Source organism: Heterodontus francisci, chromosome 15, assembly GCF_036365525.1.
Source record: "Heterodontus francisci isolate sHetFra1 chromosome 15, sHetFra1.hap1, whole genome shotgun sequence".
NCBI classification, from domain to species: domain Eukaryota; kingdom Metazoa; phylum Chordata; class Chondrichthyes; order Heterodontiformes; family Heterodontidae; genus Heterodontus; species Heterodontus francisci.
Window position 1 is genome coordinate 78,854,673 of NC_090385.1, and position 12,662 is coordinate 78,867,334.

The 12,662-nt window shown below is 43.7% G+C and overlaps 1 protein-coding gene across 3 annotated transcripts in view; it reads left to right on the forward strand.

Annotated features, from left to right (window-relative positions):
• faah2a (fatty acid amide hydrolase 2a) overlaps positions 1 to 12,662 on the forward strand; it is a 50,470-nt gene that overhangs the window by 13,892 nt on the left and 23,916 nt on the right. For all 3 annotated transcript variants that reach the window (XM_068047721.1, XM_068047722.1, XM_068047720.1), the window contains one exon: positions 455 to 590. In XM_068047721.1, the coding sequence (XP_067903822.1) occupies positions 455 to 590 (136 nt within the window). The remainder of the gene's footprint in view (positions 1 to 454; positions 591 to 12,662) is intronic.

The window sequence follows — 12,662 nt, forward strand, 5'->3', positions numbered from 1 at the left end:
ACAAAAGTATAATTTTAAACCTACTGTACCCCCAATCCCCAATATTCTGCATTTCATTTTTTGTGTCCAGCAAAGCTTCCTTGATTCCCAAAAAAGTTATAGTACACATCAAAATGCAAGAATCTGCTGGAAAACTATTACCTGTTATATTAAAATTGAATTTTATGCTAGTGACATCTTAAAATTCTAAGCTAAATGTATGTATGTGAAAGTTTCAGTAAAAATGTGTTCAGCATGAGACACTTGAGTAAAGTGAGAATAATTGTCAAACATTTGGATTTGTGGATCATGTGTGGTTGAAATATTCTGTAAAATGGTTAGCAACTGATGTCCATGTACCACAATTGTGATTGAATCACAATGTACCCATGTGAAGTTGTCTGCACTACTTGTTCAATATCCTTTGTATGCACCCAGTAATAGGAGAAATATTTTGTTAATCCTGTGCTTTCAGGTTTAGTACCTAATGATGGTCAGTTTCCGAATGCAACAGGTCTAAGAGCGGAATTTCTCTGTACTGGTCCCATGTGTCGTTATGCTGAGGATCTCATTCCAATGTTCAAAGTCATGGCTGGTCCAAATATCTCCAAGTAAGGGGGAAAAAAAACTCAAACTGTAATCATTACTTCCATTGATTTACAGTCCTTAGTGCTTCAGAGGAAGCAAGGAGCAAATGAAAACCATGTAGGAGATTTAGAAAAGGTGATTGAAAGCTTGGTCAAGTGAGACTTCCAGAAGACTTTTTGAACATAGGTTTTGTGGAAGGAATTCCTGAGTATAAGGCAGAGGTAGTGGAAGGTTCTGCCACCAGTTGTAGAATAGGTGCAGGTGGGGGAATGCACAGAAGGCCTGAGTCAGAGGCCTTTATAAAATTTACTGTGCAGTAGATGACCATTTGGCCCTTTGTATCTGTGCAAAAAAAAAGGGGTGGGGAGAGAATCAAGGGAGCAGTAGGAAGATCTTGCAGAAGAGACCTTTTTTTGTCCTTTTTAATTGATCTAAGGTGGTGATGGTGAGTCATCTTCTAGAACTTTTGTAGTCTTTGTGACTATGGTCCTCCCACAATGTGTTTGGTAGGAAATTCTAGGTTATTGACCCAATATTAATGAAGGAATAGCAGTACATGCCAAAGTTAGGATGGTGTGTGACTTTGAGGTGATGGCGTTCCCACAGCATTGCTGCTGTTTTCCTTTTCAGTGGTTCAAATGGCAGGGGAAGGGTTTTTGTTGAAGTAGATCATATGTACTGTAGCCAACATGTGCCGGTGATGGGGTTGGATACAGAGTCTAGTTAGACTTGGAGCAGCTTTGATCAAGTAAACTTCCTTGATGTTGGATTTCTTGTGTTTGGACTACACATATGCAGGTGAGTGAGTATTCCATCACCCTCCTGACTGGAGCTTCTTAAATGGTGAGGTCTTACCGGGTCAAAGTGAGCTACTTGTGTATCTCGACTCTTCTTTCATAGCCATGGTGTTAATATAGCCGGTGAGTTCAACATCTGGTCAGTGGTGACCTTCTGGGTGTTGATGGTGGGGTCTTGGCAATGGTGTTTCTGTTTCAAGTCGAGAGGAAAATGGCTGGACTTGCTCTTGTTTGAAATGGTTCAGTCGGTGCAGAACACTGAGAGCGGAGTCCAGTGGGTTTAAAAAGGAGTGGTAGTGAGGGAGAATCCCCAGTCAGTACTGAGGGAGGAGGAAACATCAGAGGAATCTCTGAATTCTGATTGTGGGATCAATATTACTGTCACTGAGAGTTCTGAGGGTGAGTAAACTGCAAGTAATTTTTGTTGAACAAAGGCAGGCGTCAGTCTGAGAACCCAGAGATAAGAAAGCATGAGTAGCTGATTTTTTTTTTCAAATTGAAAGAGAGCAGGACTGAGGCAAAGCAGAGATTTGAAAAGAGCAGTTTTTTGTCTCTAAACTAAGAAATTGTAACATACTGTTGTTTTACTTGAACAAATTAATAACTTATTCTAGAATCATAGAAAGTGTAAGGCACAGAAAGAGGCCACTTGGCCCATCGAGTCTGTGCCAGCCAAAAAATTATCCACCGAAACTAATCCCACCTTCCAGCATTTGGTCTGTAGCCCAGCGGTGCATATCCAGAATTCTCTTGAATGAGTTGAGGGTTTCTGCCTCAATGACCCTTTTCAGGCAGTGAGTTCCAGACCCCCACCAACCTCTGGGTGGAAAAGTATTTTTCTCATCTCCCTTCTAATTTTTCTACCAAGCTCTTTAAATCTATACCACCTCATCTCGGACCTCTCTGCTAAGGTGAATAGGCCCTTCATCTCCACTCTATCCAGGCCCCTCAAAATTTTGTATATTTCAGTCAGATCTCCCTTCCGCCACCTTTGTTTCAAGGACAACAACCCCTATCTTCCCTCATAGCTGCAATTTTCAAGTCCTGGCAATATTGTGTATAAATAGTTTGATTATGTGCAAGTGGAGAGTGTTAATTGGGGTTTTACCTTGAGCACTTATAAGCACTTACCGAGACTGGTGGAGGGTTTGAGTGAGGAGCTACTTGTTTGTAATCCTTTTACTTTGTACAATAAATGTGAAACTGAGTAAAGATAGCTCCAGCATTATCCTTTCATAACAAACTTTCTGGAGTTTAACAACCTCTTCTGTAATGAAAATATACATAGTGACTGCTGTAGACTGAAACCATCATGATGTCTGGATCAGCCTTGAAGAAAGCATTATAAATGCCACTGGCCCTTTGTGTTAATGGCTACCTTTTTCAACCAGTTGGACTACCATTGACCTTTGCAGATGGAGTCTCCAGACTCCAATCCAGATAATAGGTGTGACCAAACACCCCGTTATCAAGATGAGCAACATTCAAACACCATTGTCTAACAATGGCCATACATTCAGAGACATTGTATGAAAGCAACAGTGGAGAGCAAGTTTCGTCACCTGACAAACCAAGCCTGATGAGTTTTTTTTAAAAAAGAGACTTTTCTATGCAGGAAGCCAGAGCAAAGACAGAAAAACCAGCAGCCAGGAGGCCGAGATCAATTCCAGCCAAGACGATCCTGCTGAATACCATCTTTTTAAAAAAAAAACTACCTGGAGGCAGAAACAGAGGTGATCTTTCAAAACACCCTATCTGCAGACTGAAACAGGATCTTGGTCATCCGACTAACTGAGCTTTAACCAAAGAAGTCTGCAACAAAGCATCTGTCCACCTGAAACTTTCCTAAGCTTGACTCCAGTGAACCAGGAAAAAAGGAAGAACAAGCTTGCATTGTTTAAATTTTCCTCCCAGAAAGCAATGTTGCACAAGAAACTTTTTTTAAAAGAACACCCGACCTAAATGCATGCTATCTTTTAATCTCAATCTTTTCTCGTGTGCCTGGGTGAAGATGCGAATTTTCAGGTTTTTTAATAAACTCTTATCTTCCTTTTTAAAGCTACGAGAAAACCTGTCATTTGTCCATTTATTGACCATTAAAATTTTCAAGGGTTAAAAAACAATTCTAAAACAGTGCAGTCAGTTGAGAGGTGAAAACTGAAACCATCTCTACATTTCCTAAAAGCAAAATACTGCAGATGCTGGAAATCTGAAATAAAAACAAGAAATGCTGGAACCACTCAGTAGGTCTGGCAGCATCTGTGGAAAGAGAAGCAGAGTTAACGTTTCGGGTCAGTGACCTGTCCATAACATTAGTGTCTTGGATACAGCAGAACAAATGTGCATTTCTTTTTATTTGTTCATGGGATGTGAGCGTCGCTGACAAGGCCAGCCTTTGTTGTCAGTCCCTCATTGCCCTTGAGAAGGTGATGGTGAGCTGCTTCCTTGAACCGCTGCAGTCCATGTGGTGTAGGTACACGCGGTGTTAGGGGAAAGTGTTCCAGTATTTTGAGCCAGCCACAGTGAAGGAAGCGTGATGCAGTTGCAATCGGTGGTGTGTGGCTTGGAGGGGGACTTGCAGGTGGTGTTCCTGTGCGTCTGCTGCTCTTGTCCTTCTAGGTGGTAGCAGTCGCAGGTTTCGAAGGTGCTGTCGAAGGACCCTTGGTGAGTTGCTACAGTGTACCTTGTAGATGGTACACACTGCTGCCACTTCGTACTGGTGGTGGAGGGAGTGAATGTTTGTTTAAGTTGGTGCCAATTAAGCAGGCTGCTTTGTCCTGGATGATGTTGAGCTTCTTGAGTGTTGTTGGAACTGTTCCCATCCAGGCAAGTTGAGAGTATTCCATCACACTCCTGACTTGTGCCTTGTAGATGGTGGACAGGCTTTGAGGAGTCACCACAAAATATCCAGCCTCTGACCTGCTCTTGTAGCCTCAGTATTTATATGGCTGCTCCAGTTCAGTTTCTGGTCAACGGTAACCCCTGGGATGTTGATAGTGGGGGATTCAGTGATGGTAACGCTGTTTAATGTCAAAGGGAGGTAGTTATATTCTCTGTTGTTGGAATGGTCATTGCCTGGCACTTGTGCGAATGTTACTTGCCACTTGTCAGCTCAAGGCTGAATGTTCAGGTATTGCTGCATGCGGGTGTAGACTGCTTCATTATCTGAGGAGTTGTGAATGCTACTGAACACTGCAGTCATCAGCAAACATCCCCACTTATCGAGAGAAGGTCCTGGAAGCAACTGAAAATCGTTGCGCCTAGGACACTACCCTGAAGAAATCCTGCAACAATATCCTGAGACAATTAGCCTCCAGCAGCCACAACTATCTTCCTTTTGCGAGGTATGACTCCAAACAGTGGAGGTTTTCCCCCCCTAATTCCCATTGACTTCAATTATACTAGGTTTCCTTGATGCTACACGGTCAAATGCTGCCTTGATGTCGAGGGCAGTCTCTCTCGCCTCACTTCTTGAGTTCAGCTCTTTTGTCCATGTTTGGATCAACGCTGCAATGAGGTGAGGAGCTGAGTGGTCCTGGCAGAATGCAAACTGAGTATCAGTGAGCAGGTTATTGCTGAGCAAGTGCCACTTTATAGCACCGTCGCCGACATCTTCCATTACTTTGCTGATAATTGAGAGTAGACTGATGGGGTGGTAATTGGTTGGATTGGATTTGTCTTTTCGTGGACAGGAGATACGGGGCAATTTTCCACACTCTGGTAGATGCCAGTGTTGTAGTTGTACTGGAACAGATTGCCAGGTTCTGGAGTCACTAGACTTCAGTACTACAGAGGTGTTGTCTGGACCTATAGCCTTTGCTGTATCCAGTGCCTTCAGTCGTTTGTTGATATCATGTGGAGTGAATCACATTGGTTGAAGACTGGCATTTGTGCTGGGGACCTGAGGAGGAGGCTGAGATGGATCATCCACTCAGCACTTCTGGCTGAAGATGGTGGCAAATGCTTCAGCCTTGGCTTTTGCATTGATGTGCTGGGCTCCTCCATCATTTGAGGATGGTGATGTTTGTGGAGTCTCCTGCTGTTAGTTGTTTAATTGTCCACCACCATTCACAACTGGATGTGACAGGACTGCAAAGCCTTGATTTAATCTGTTGGTTGTGGGCTCATTTTGCTTTATCACGTGCTGCTTCTGCTAATTTTAGCATGCATGTAGTCCTGCTTCACCAGATTGATACCTGCATTTCAGGTATGCCTGGTGCTGCTCCTCGCATGCTCTCCTGCACTAATCATTGAACCAGGGTTGATCCCTGGCTTAACAGTAATGCTAGAGTGAGAGATCTGCTGGGCCATGAGGTTACAGATTGTAGTTGGATACAATTCTGTTGATGGTCCACAGCACCTCATCGATGCCCAGTTTTGAGCTGGTATGTCCTGTTCTGGATCTATCCCATTTAGAAAGGTGGTAGTGCCACATAAACAATGGAGGGTATCCTCAGTGTGTCTGCACAAGTACTGTGAGTGGTCACTCCTACCAGTACTGTCATGGACAAATGCATCAGCAGCAGGTAGATTGGTGAAGTCAAGTATTAATTTTCTTGATGGTTCTCTCACCACCTGCAGCAGGCTCAGTCTGGCAGATATTCCTTCAGGACTCTGTCAGTAGTGATGCTACTGAGCCATTCCGATGGGCATTGAAGTTCCCTACCCAAAGTACATTCTGTACCCTTGCTGCCCTTACTGCTTCTTTCAAGTGTTTTTCAATATGGAGGACTGATTTATCAGCTGTGGGAGGGCAGTTTGTGCTTATCAAGAGGTTTTCTTGCCCCTGTTTGACATGCTATGATACGTCACACAGTTTGTCGTCAATGTTAAGAACTCCAAGGGCCACTCCCTCCCAATTGTGTACCACTGTGCCGTCACCTCTGTCCTGCTGGGGGGCCGGTGATGGAAGAGTCTGTAACATTGGCTGTGAAAGTGTGATTTGGTGAGTGAGACTACGTCAGGCTATTGTTCGACTAGTCTGTGGGACTGCTCTCCCAATTTTGGCACAATTCCCCACTTTGCAAGGTTGGCTGGGCAGGGTGTCTTTGCCATTTCTGATGTCTAGGTTGATTTTATGTCCAATTTTATTCTTCTTTGGCTTTTCTGTAGCTGTTTGATACAACTGAGTGGTTTGCTTGGCAGTTTCAGAGGATAGGTAGGGGTCAACCACATGGCTTTGGTCTGGAGTCACATGTAGGTCAGACCAGGTCAGGATGACATATTTTTCTCTGAAGGACACCAGTAAAGCAGATGGGTTTCTATGATCTGGTTGTTTCATTCATTATTACTGAGACCACTTTTCTAATTCCAGACTTATTAATTAATTGAATTTAAATTCCATCAGCTGCTATATTGGGATTTGAACTCTGGTCTCCAGAGCATTAGCCCTTGCCTCCAGATTACAAGTTCAGTAACATTACCACCACGCTACCATTCCCTTAATTTCCCATGTATGTACCTATTATACACCTATACCCGTGTTACATTTATATGTGCTTGGAACTATCCATAAAAGTATACCACAAAGGAATTTTTGCGGTTATGACTTAAAAGAACTCATTCATAGAATGTTCCTGTGTCTATTTGCATACAAGGAAGGCTTAGAAGGACTCACTGTAATGTATACTTTTATGTAACTACTCAAAGAACTTGCCTTTGTTACAGTTATACTGTCAGGCAAGCCCGCCACCTGTCAAGACTGAGGCGCACATGATTTTGCCACATGAACATTGAAACTTAAAATGGCTGTATCCCCTGACTGGAAAGACATTTGCATACTCAGTGTTGGAACAGTGGGGACCCAGTCATTGCTTCCCCAATACACAGAAGTGGTTAGACCAGTTTTGGTCACATGACTAACTGGCTGTTGCAGAGGTTTGAACAGAGTTTTAAATTGGAGAAAACAGTGTTTGAAATCAGAAAGCTCCTGGTTTAAGAACATCTCTTTCCTGTCTGCTCTCATCTCGCTCACACCAGTTTTGGAAACCATTGAAGACACGAGAATCTGAAAAGTCTTCTACATTGAACAGGTTTGAGAATAATACTGGGCCCCAATAAAAAGTAAGAGCTGTCTACAGTCAAGGACTCTACGCTGAGCTGGAAACACAAACAGTACCAAGAAACCCTCTTTAGGGACTGCCTCAAACGTTTCCATTTTATTCTCTTTTCTGTCCCTGTTTGCATGCTTATCACGTGTGCATGCTAGCGTGGGCGAGTCGTATATCCTTAACCGTATTAGAGTTTAAGATTTAATAAATATCACATTTCTACTTTAAACTGCCTTATAATTGGAAAGCTGTGAACAAGGATTCACAAAGGGGGAGCTCAAAACACTGTTAAAAATAAAACCCTGTTACAATAAGACCAGGTGAAGACAGCAAAAGACCCCTAGACAGCTTTCTCACCTTGTTGTAACAGAAATTTGGGTGCTAGTGTTATGATCCTGCGTTGTTTTTTCTGGGAAGAATGCGGTGTGCCTTTTAAGGATGGAAAAAGAGCCGTATTGCTTTAAGGCAGCAAGCTCTCAAGGCTGAGTCAAAGAATGTATTCTCGTTGCCTTGGATACAGCCATTTGGAGACTGTGATTCAAAGGGTGCATTCTCGTTACGTTGGTTACAGCCACTCAGACTGAGCATCGAGCGATACATTTGTTACAATTTAATTTTGAACTGGCTTATAGTGCAAACAACCTGTTCTAACAGAGAAACAGACAGACCACTGCGTGTTAGTACTGAAAGGAGTGCTCTCAGACCAGTTAAACTGAAGGAAGACAATTTAGTCTGTTAATATTCTCTCAAAATTCTAAAAAAGTCAAGCCAAAACACAGATGTCTGATTTAAACTGAAGGAATGGAAGTTAGACTGTGACTATCTTTTATCCCTCAAAAATTCTAAAGCAAAATTGATTCATTTAAAAAGTGTTTGCAAGTTAATTGTAGAAATTCATCGCTGGAGAAGGAAAGCAAAAGTTCGATTAGACTACAGACTGTTCTACTGTTGAAGAACCTTTTTTCCCTATTGGACGGCTGTGAGGACTTCAAGCAACCTTGGACTGTTCCTTATCCGGCAGGAGCGTAAATTTGCAAGGATTCTAATTTTTTCTATATTAAATGTTTATATCTTCAGAGTGTTTAAGAATTTAGTTTTTCTAATTAAGCAGTTAATTCATTTAAAGACACTTGGTTTGGTTAGCCTCATTCCGGTGTTAACAGATGGTACAGTTTGGCTGGGTCTTTAATTGATAAAGTTTAAAAATATGTTAGGCAATCTGTGGAGGGACCGGATTGAATTAACAGTGTGTTTCTCCCACCACAATCACGATCCTATATCTTGATTGGGGGCTTTGACTTGAGCGGTCGTTCGTAACACTAAGGTCTGGAATTTTACCCACAGACAAATGAGTGAAATTGGAAGTTGAGAACAATTTGGCTTCCCATCAAAAATAGCAAGGTTTTAATACAGGTTTTCTTGTGTTTATATATGATTGAAAACTAACATGTCTGAAACTGAAGCAAGTAGCTCTCCAAGCCAGGGAGAAATAACTTGGGATAAGTTAAAAGCACAGTCCATGGAGGAGCTGAGAAAAATGGCTCAACAGTGTGGGATCACTGTACGGGGCAAGGCTAGGAAGTCTGAACTCCTAAGGCTAGTGGCCAACCAATTTTCCCTTGAATCTGATGCAGCAGAGGCAGTGTTAGAAGCAGACCCAGAGAGGATACTGCTAGCAAAGATACAATTGGAACAAAGGAAACTTGAATTAAACAACAAGGGAAGAAAGAGAGGCTGGAGAGGGAGAAAGAAAGAGCCTTCCAAAAGGAATGTGAAGAAAATGAAAGGCAGGAAAGAGAGAGACAGGAGAAGGAAACAGCGAGCGAATATTCTGGAAAGAATCCGAAGAGGGAGAGCTGAAGAGGCTTGAGTTAACTAGGGGGCGACATATGGAGGAGCATAATTTAGGGCTGGGTACAAGATTGACCCAAGTTGCTCAATTAATTCCAGAATTCAATGAGGAAGATGTGGAAGCGTTTTTCGTGTCTTTTGAGAAACTGGCAAGGCAGCTAAAATGGCCAGCTGAGACCTGGTCTCCCTTGATACAAAGCAAACTAACCAGAAAAGCCCATGAGGTTTATTCCTTGTTGCCAGATGGGAGTTCTCCAAATTATGAACTGACCAAAAATGCTATCCTCGGGGTGTATGAATTAGTACCTGAAGCCTAGCGCCAAAAGTTCAGAACCCTCAAAAAGCAAGCCAGTCAAACTTCTCTGGAGTTTGAAAGAAGTAAGCAGGTGGCTTTTGGCCAGTGGCTGAGGGATTTAAAAATACAGCTCAGCTATGAGACTCTGAGAAGTAATCTTGTTAGAGGAATTTGAAAAAACTCTACCCTTCTCAACAAAGACCCATGTAGAGGAGCAGCAGGTGCAGGGAGCCCAGCAAGCGGCCATTCCAGCCCATGAGTTTGCTTTCATTTATAAGTCGGTTTCCCAGGGGCGAACCTTTCCTAATCACCCCCACAAATCCGAAAAGGATAAAATGTGGGCAGGTGATATCCACCCAGGCAGTCCTGGAAGAGGAAGGAAAGCAGCAGACACAGGGGGCCCTCCTCCAGCCTAAAAGGAATGTGCTGTGAGTAAGAATGAGACCCGGAGACCTGTGTGCTTCCATTGTAATAAGGCAGGGCATTTAAAAGCTGACTGCTGGAAACTAAAGGGAAAACCGGTAGGGTTAATCGGGGCGCACCTGCTCAGTGAAGACGAGGGCCTGATGCAAAACACAGAACAAGCTGTGGCTTTAACTGCAGTAAGAGTGAGACCCAGGAAGCTTACTGTGACCAGTGCAGGAAAAGTTAATAGGATTCCTGTAGGTTAGCAGGGTTTTGTATTTGAAGGGAAAGTAACCCCATATTCCTCGAGTGGGGCAAGCAAGCCCATAATAATTCTCAGGGACATGGGCTACCAGATCCCTTTTACTGGGAAAAGGTCTAATCTTTTCCCCCAGAGAGTGCAGTGAACCAAAATGGTGGTGAATGGTATTGGAGGGCAGCGTATGCCTGTACCTGTACACCGGGTGCACCAGGAATGTGACCTAGTTTCGGGACCGGTGACCGTAGGGATTGCCCTTAGTTTGTCTGTGGACGGGGTTGACCTGCTCCAAGATTATGAACTGGCAGCGGTGAAGGTGGTTGCTCCCCCAGTAGTGAAGGAAAGACCGCAGGAGGTCAGAGAGACAGGGCAGTGGTAGGAGACAGTACCCTGCCGAGTCCCTGAATGTGTTGTGAGTCAGGCCCTGATCAAACCAGCTCCCCCAGAGAAGACTGCATTGGCATTGCAGGCAAATGACAGAGGTCTGCCTGTCCAAGACTTTCTTTGGAAAGTTAAGAGACCTAGGGAATGAATTAAATGGACTTTCCCTAGCTGAGGCTCAGTGAGCCGACCCCAGTATTGCAAGAGTTAGCACAGGCTGCCCAATCTGAAAATGAAGCAGAGGGAGTCCCTGATTGCTACTATTTAAAGAATGAGGTACTGATGAGGAACTGGAGTTCTCCTCACAGACCTGAGGGCAAGGAGTGGTTCACCAGTTAGTGGTGCCACAGAGATACCAGGGAGAAATACTAAGGGCCCACAAGACCACAGTGGCAGTACATGCTGGTATACGAAAGACCAAAGCCTGCATAAGACAGCAGTTTGGCCAAAATTCCACAAAGATGTGGAGTACTGCAGGTGTTGCCATAAGTGCTAGGTTGAGGGGAAATCCTCCCCTACAGTGAAACCTGCACCCCTAAGTCCTGTACCGATGTTAGCAGGACGCTCCAGCAGAGGGCTGGTGACCAGTAAGGCACCCCTGCCGCGAACTAAAGGGACAGACAGGCACAGGGCTGGCAAAAGTTTCGAAAGAGAAGGGGGAAAAAAGTGACCAAGAGGGCAGGTTAAAGGAAGTTCGGGAAGAATCCCAAAGGAAAACCCCTACTGTCTGGTCAACCAACCCCAAAAAATTTGAAAAGGGTAAATGCAGACACTAGAAACACCCCACCCAGAGTTGCTAATAGCATTTACAGGAACCTGCAGAGATGAAGAGAGTCCTCTAGGTGGCAGAGAAACTGTGAGGGTGATGCCTCACCTAGTCCAAGTGTCACAGGAGAGTGCAGTTAAGTTGGCACAAATACCTGCAGGTAGGAATGTCCCAGAGAACAAAGGGGATAGTAACAAAGACTCCTCCCTCACAGAGGAAAAGGGATCCACTCATCCCCTGAAGCCAAAAGTCTTTGCATGAATCAGGGCTTTCAGGATAGACCCGTCCCCCACTACCTATCCTGAGAAAAAAAGAAAATTAAAGCAGCCCTGGCACCCAGAATAAACCATTTTTAATAAGCTCTAAGATTGGTGAATGAATGAGAGAAATGCATGATGTTTCTTTCTGTATCTTGTATTTCTCTCAAACCCTGTAATGAAATGCGCCATTTTCCTTCGAATCGCATTTTATTCCCCTGGGGTGGTGGTGTCGTCAGGCAAACCCCCCCCCCACCTGCCAAGACTGAGGCATTCATGATTTCGCCACATGAACATTAAAGCTTAAAATTGCAAGCCCCTGACTGGAAAGACATTTGCATAGCAACAGACAGTGTTGGAACAATGGAGACCCAGTCATTGCTTTCCCAGTACACGAGTGGTCAGACCAGTTTTCATCACATGACTAACTGGCTGTTGCAGTGGTTTGAACTGAGTTTCAAATTGGAGAAAAAAGTGTTTGAAATCAGAAAGCTCCTGGTTTGAGAACAACTGTCTCTCCTGTCTGCTCTCATCTCGCTCACACCAGCTTCGGAAACCATTGAAGACCCGAGAACCTCCGAGAAAAGTCTCCTACATTGAACAAGGTTTAAGAAGAATACTGGGCCCCAACGAAAAGTAAGAGCTGTCCACAATCAAGGACTCAACGGCGAGCTGGAAATACAAACAGTAACAAGAAACCCCCTATAGAGACTGCCTCAAACCTCTCCATTTTATTTTTCTCTTTTCTGTCCCTATTTGCATGTGTGTATCACATGTGCATGCTAGAGTGGATGTATCGTATATCCGTAGGCATTAACTGTATTAAAGTAAGTTTAAGGTTTAATAAATTTCACTTTTTTTCCTTTTAAACTGAAAGCCTGTTTATGCTAATTTCTTTGCCTTATAATTGGAAAGCTGTGAACAACGATTCACAAAGGGGGAGCTTAAAACAGTGTTAAAAATAAAACCCTGTGACCAGGTGAAGACGACAAAAGATCCCAGACACCTTTCTCACCTGGTCGTAACAATACTGG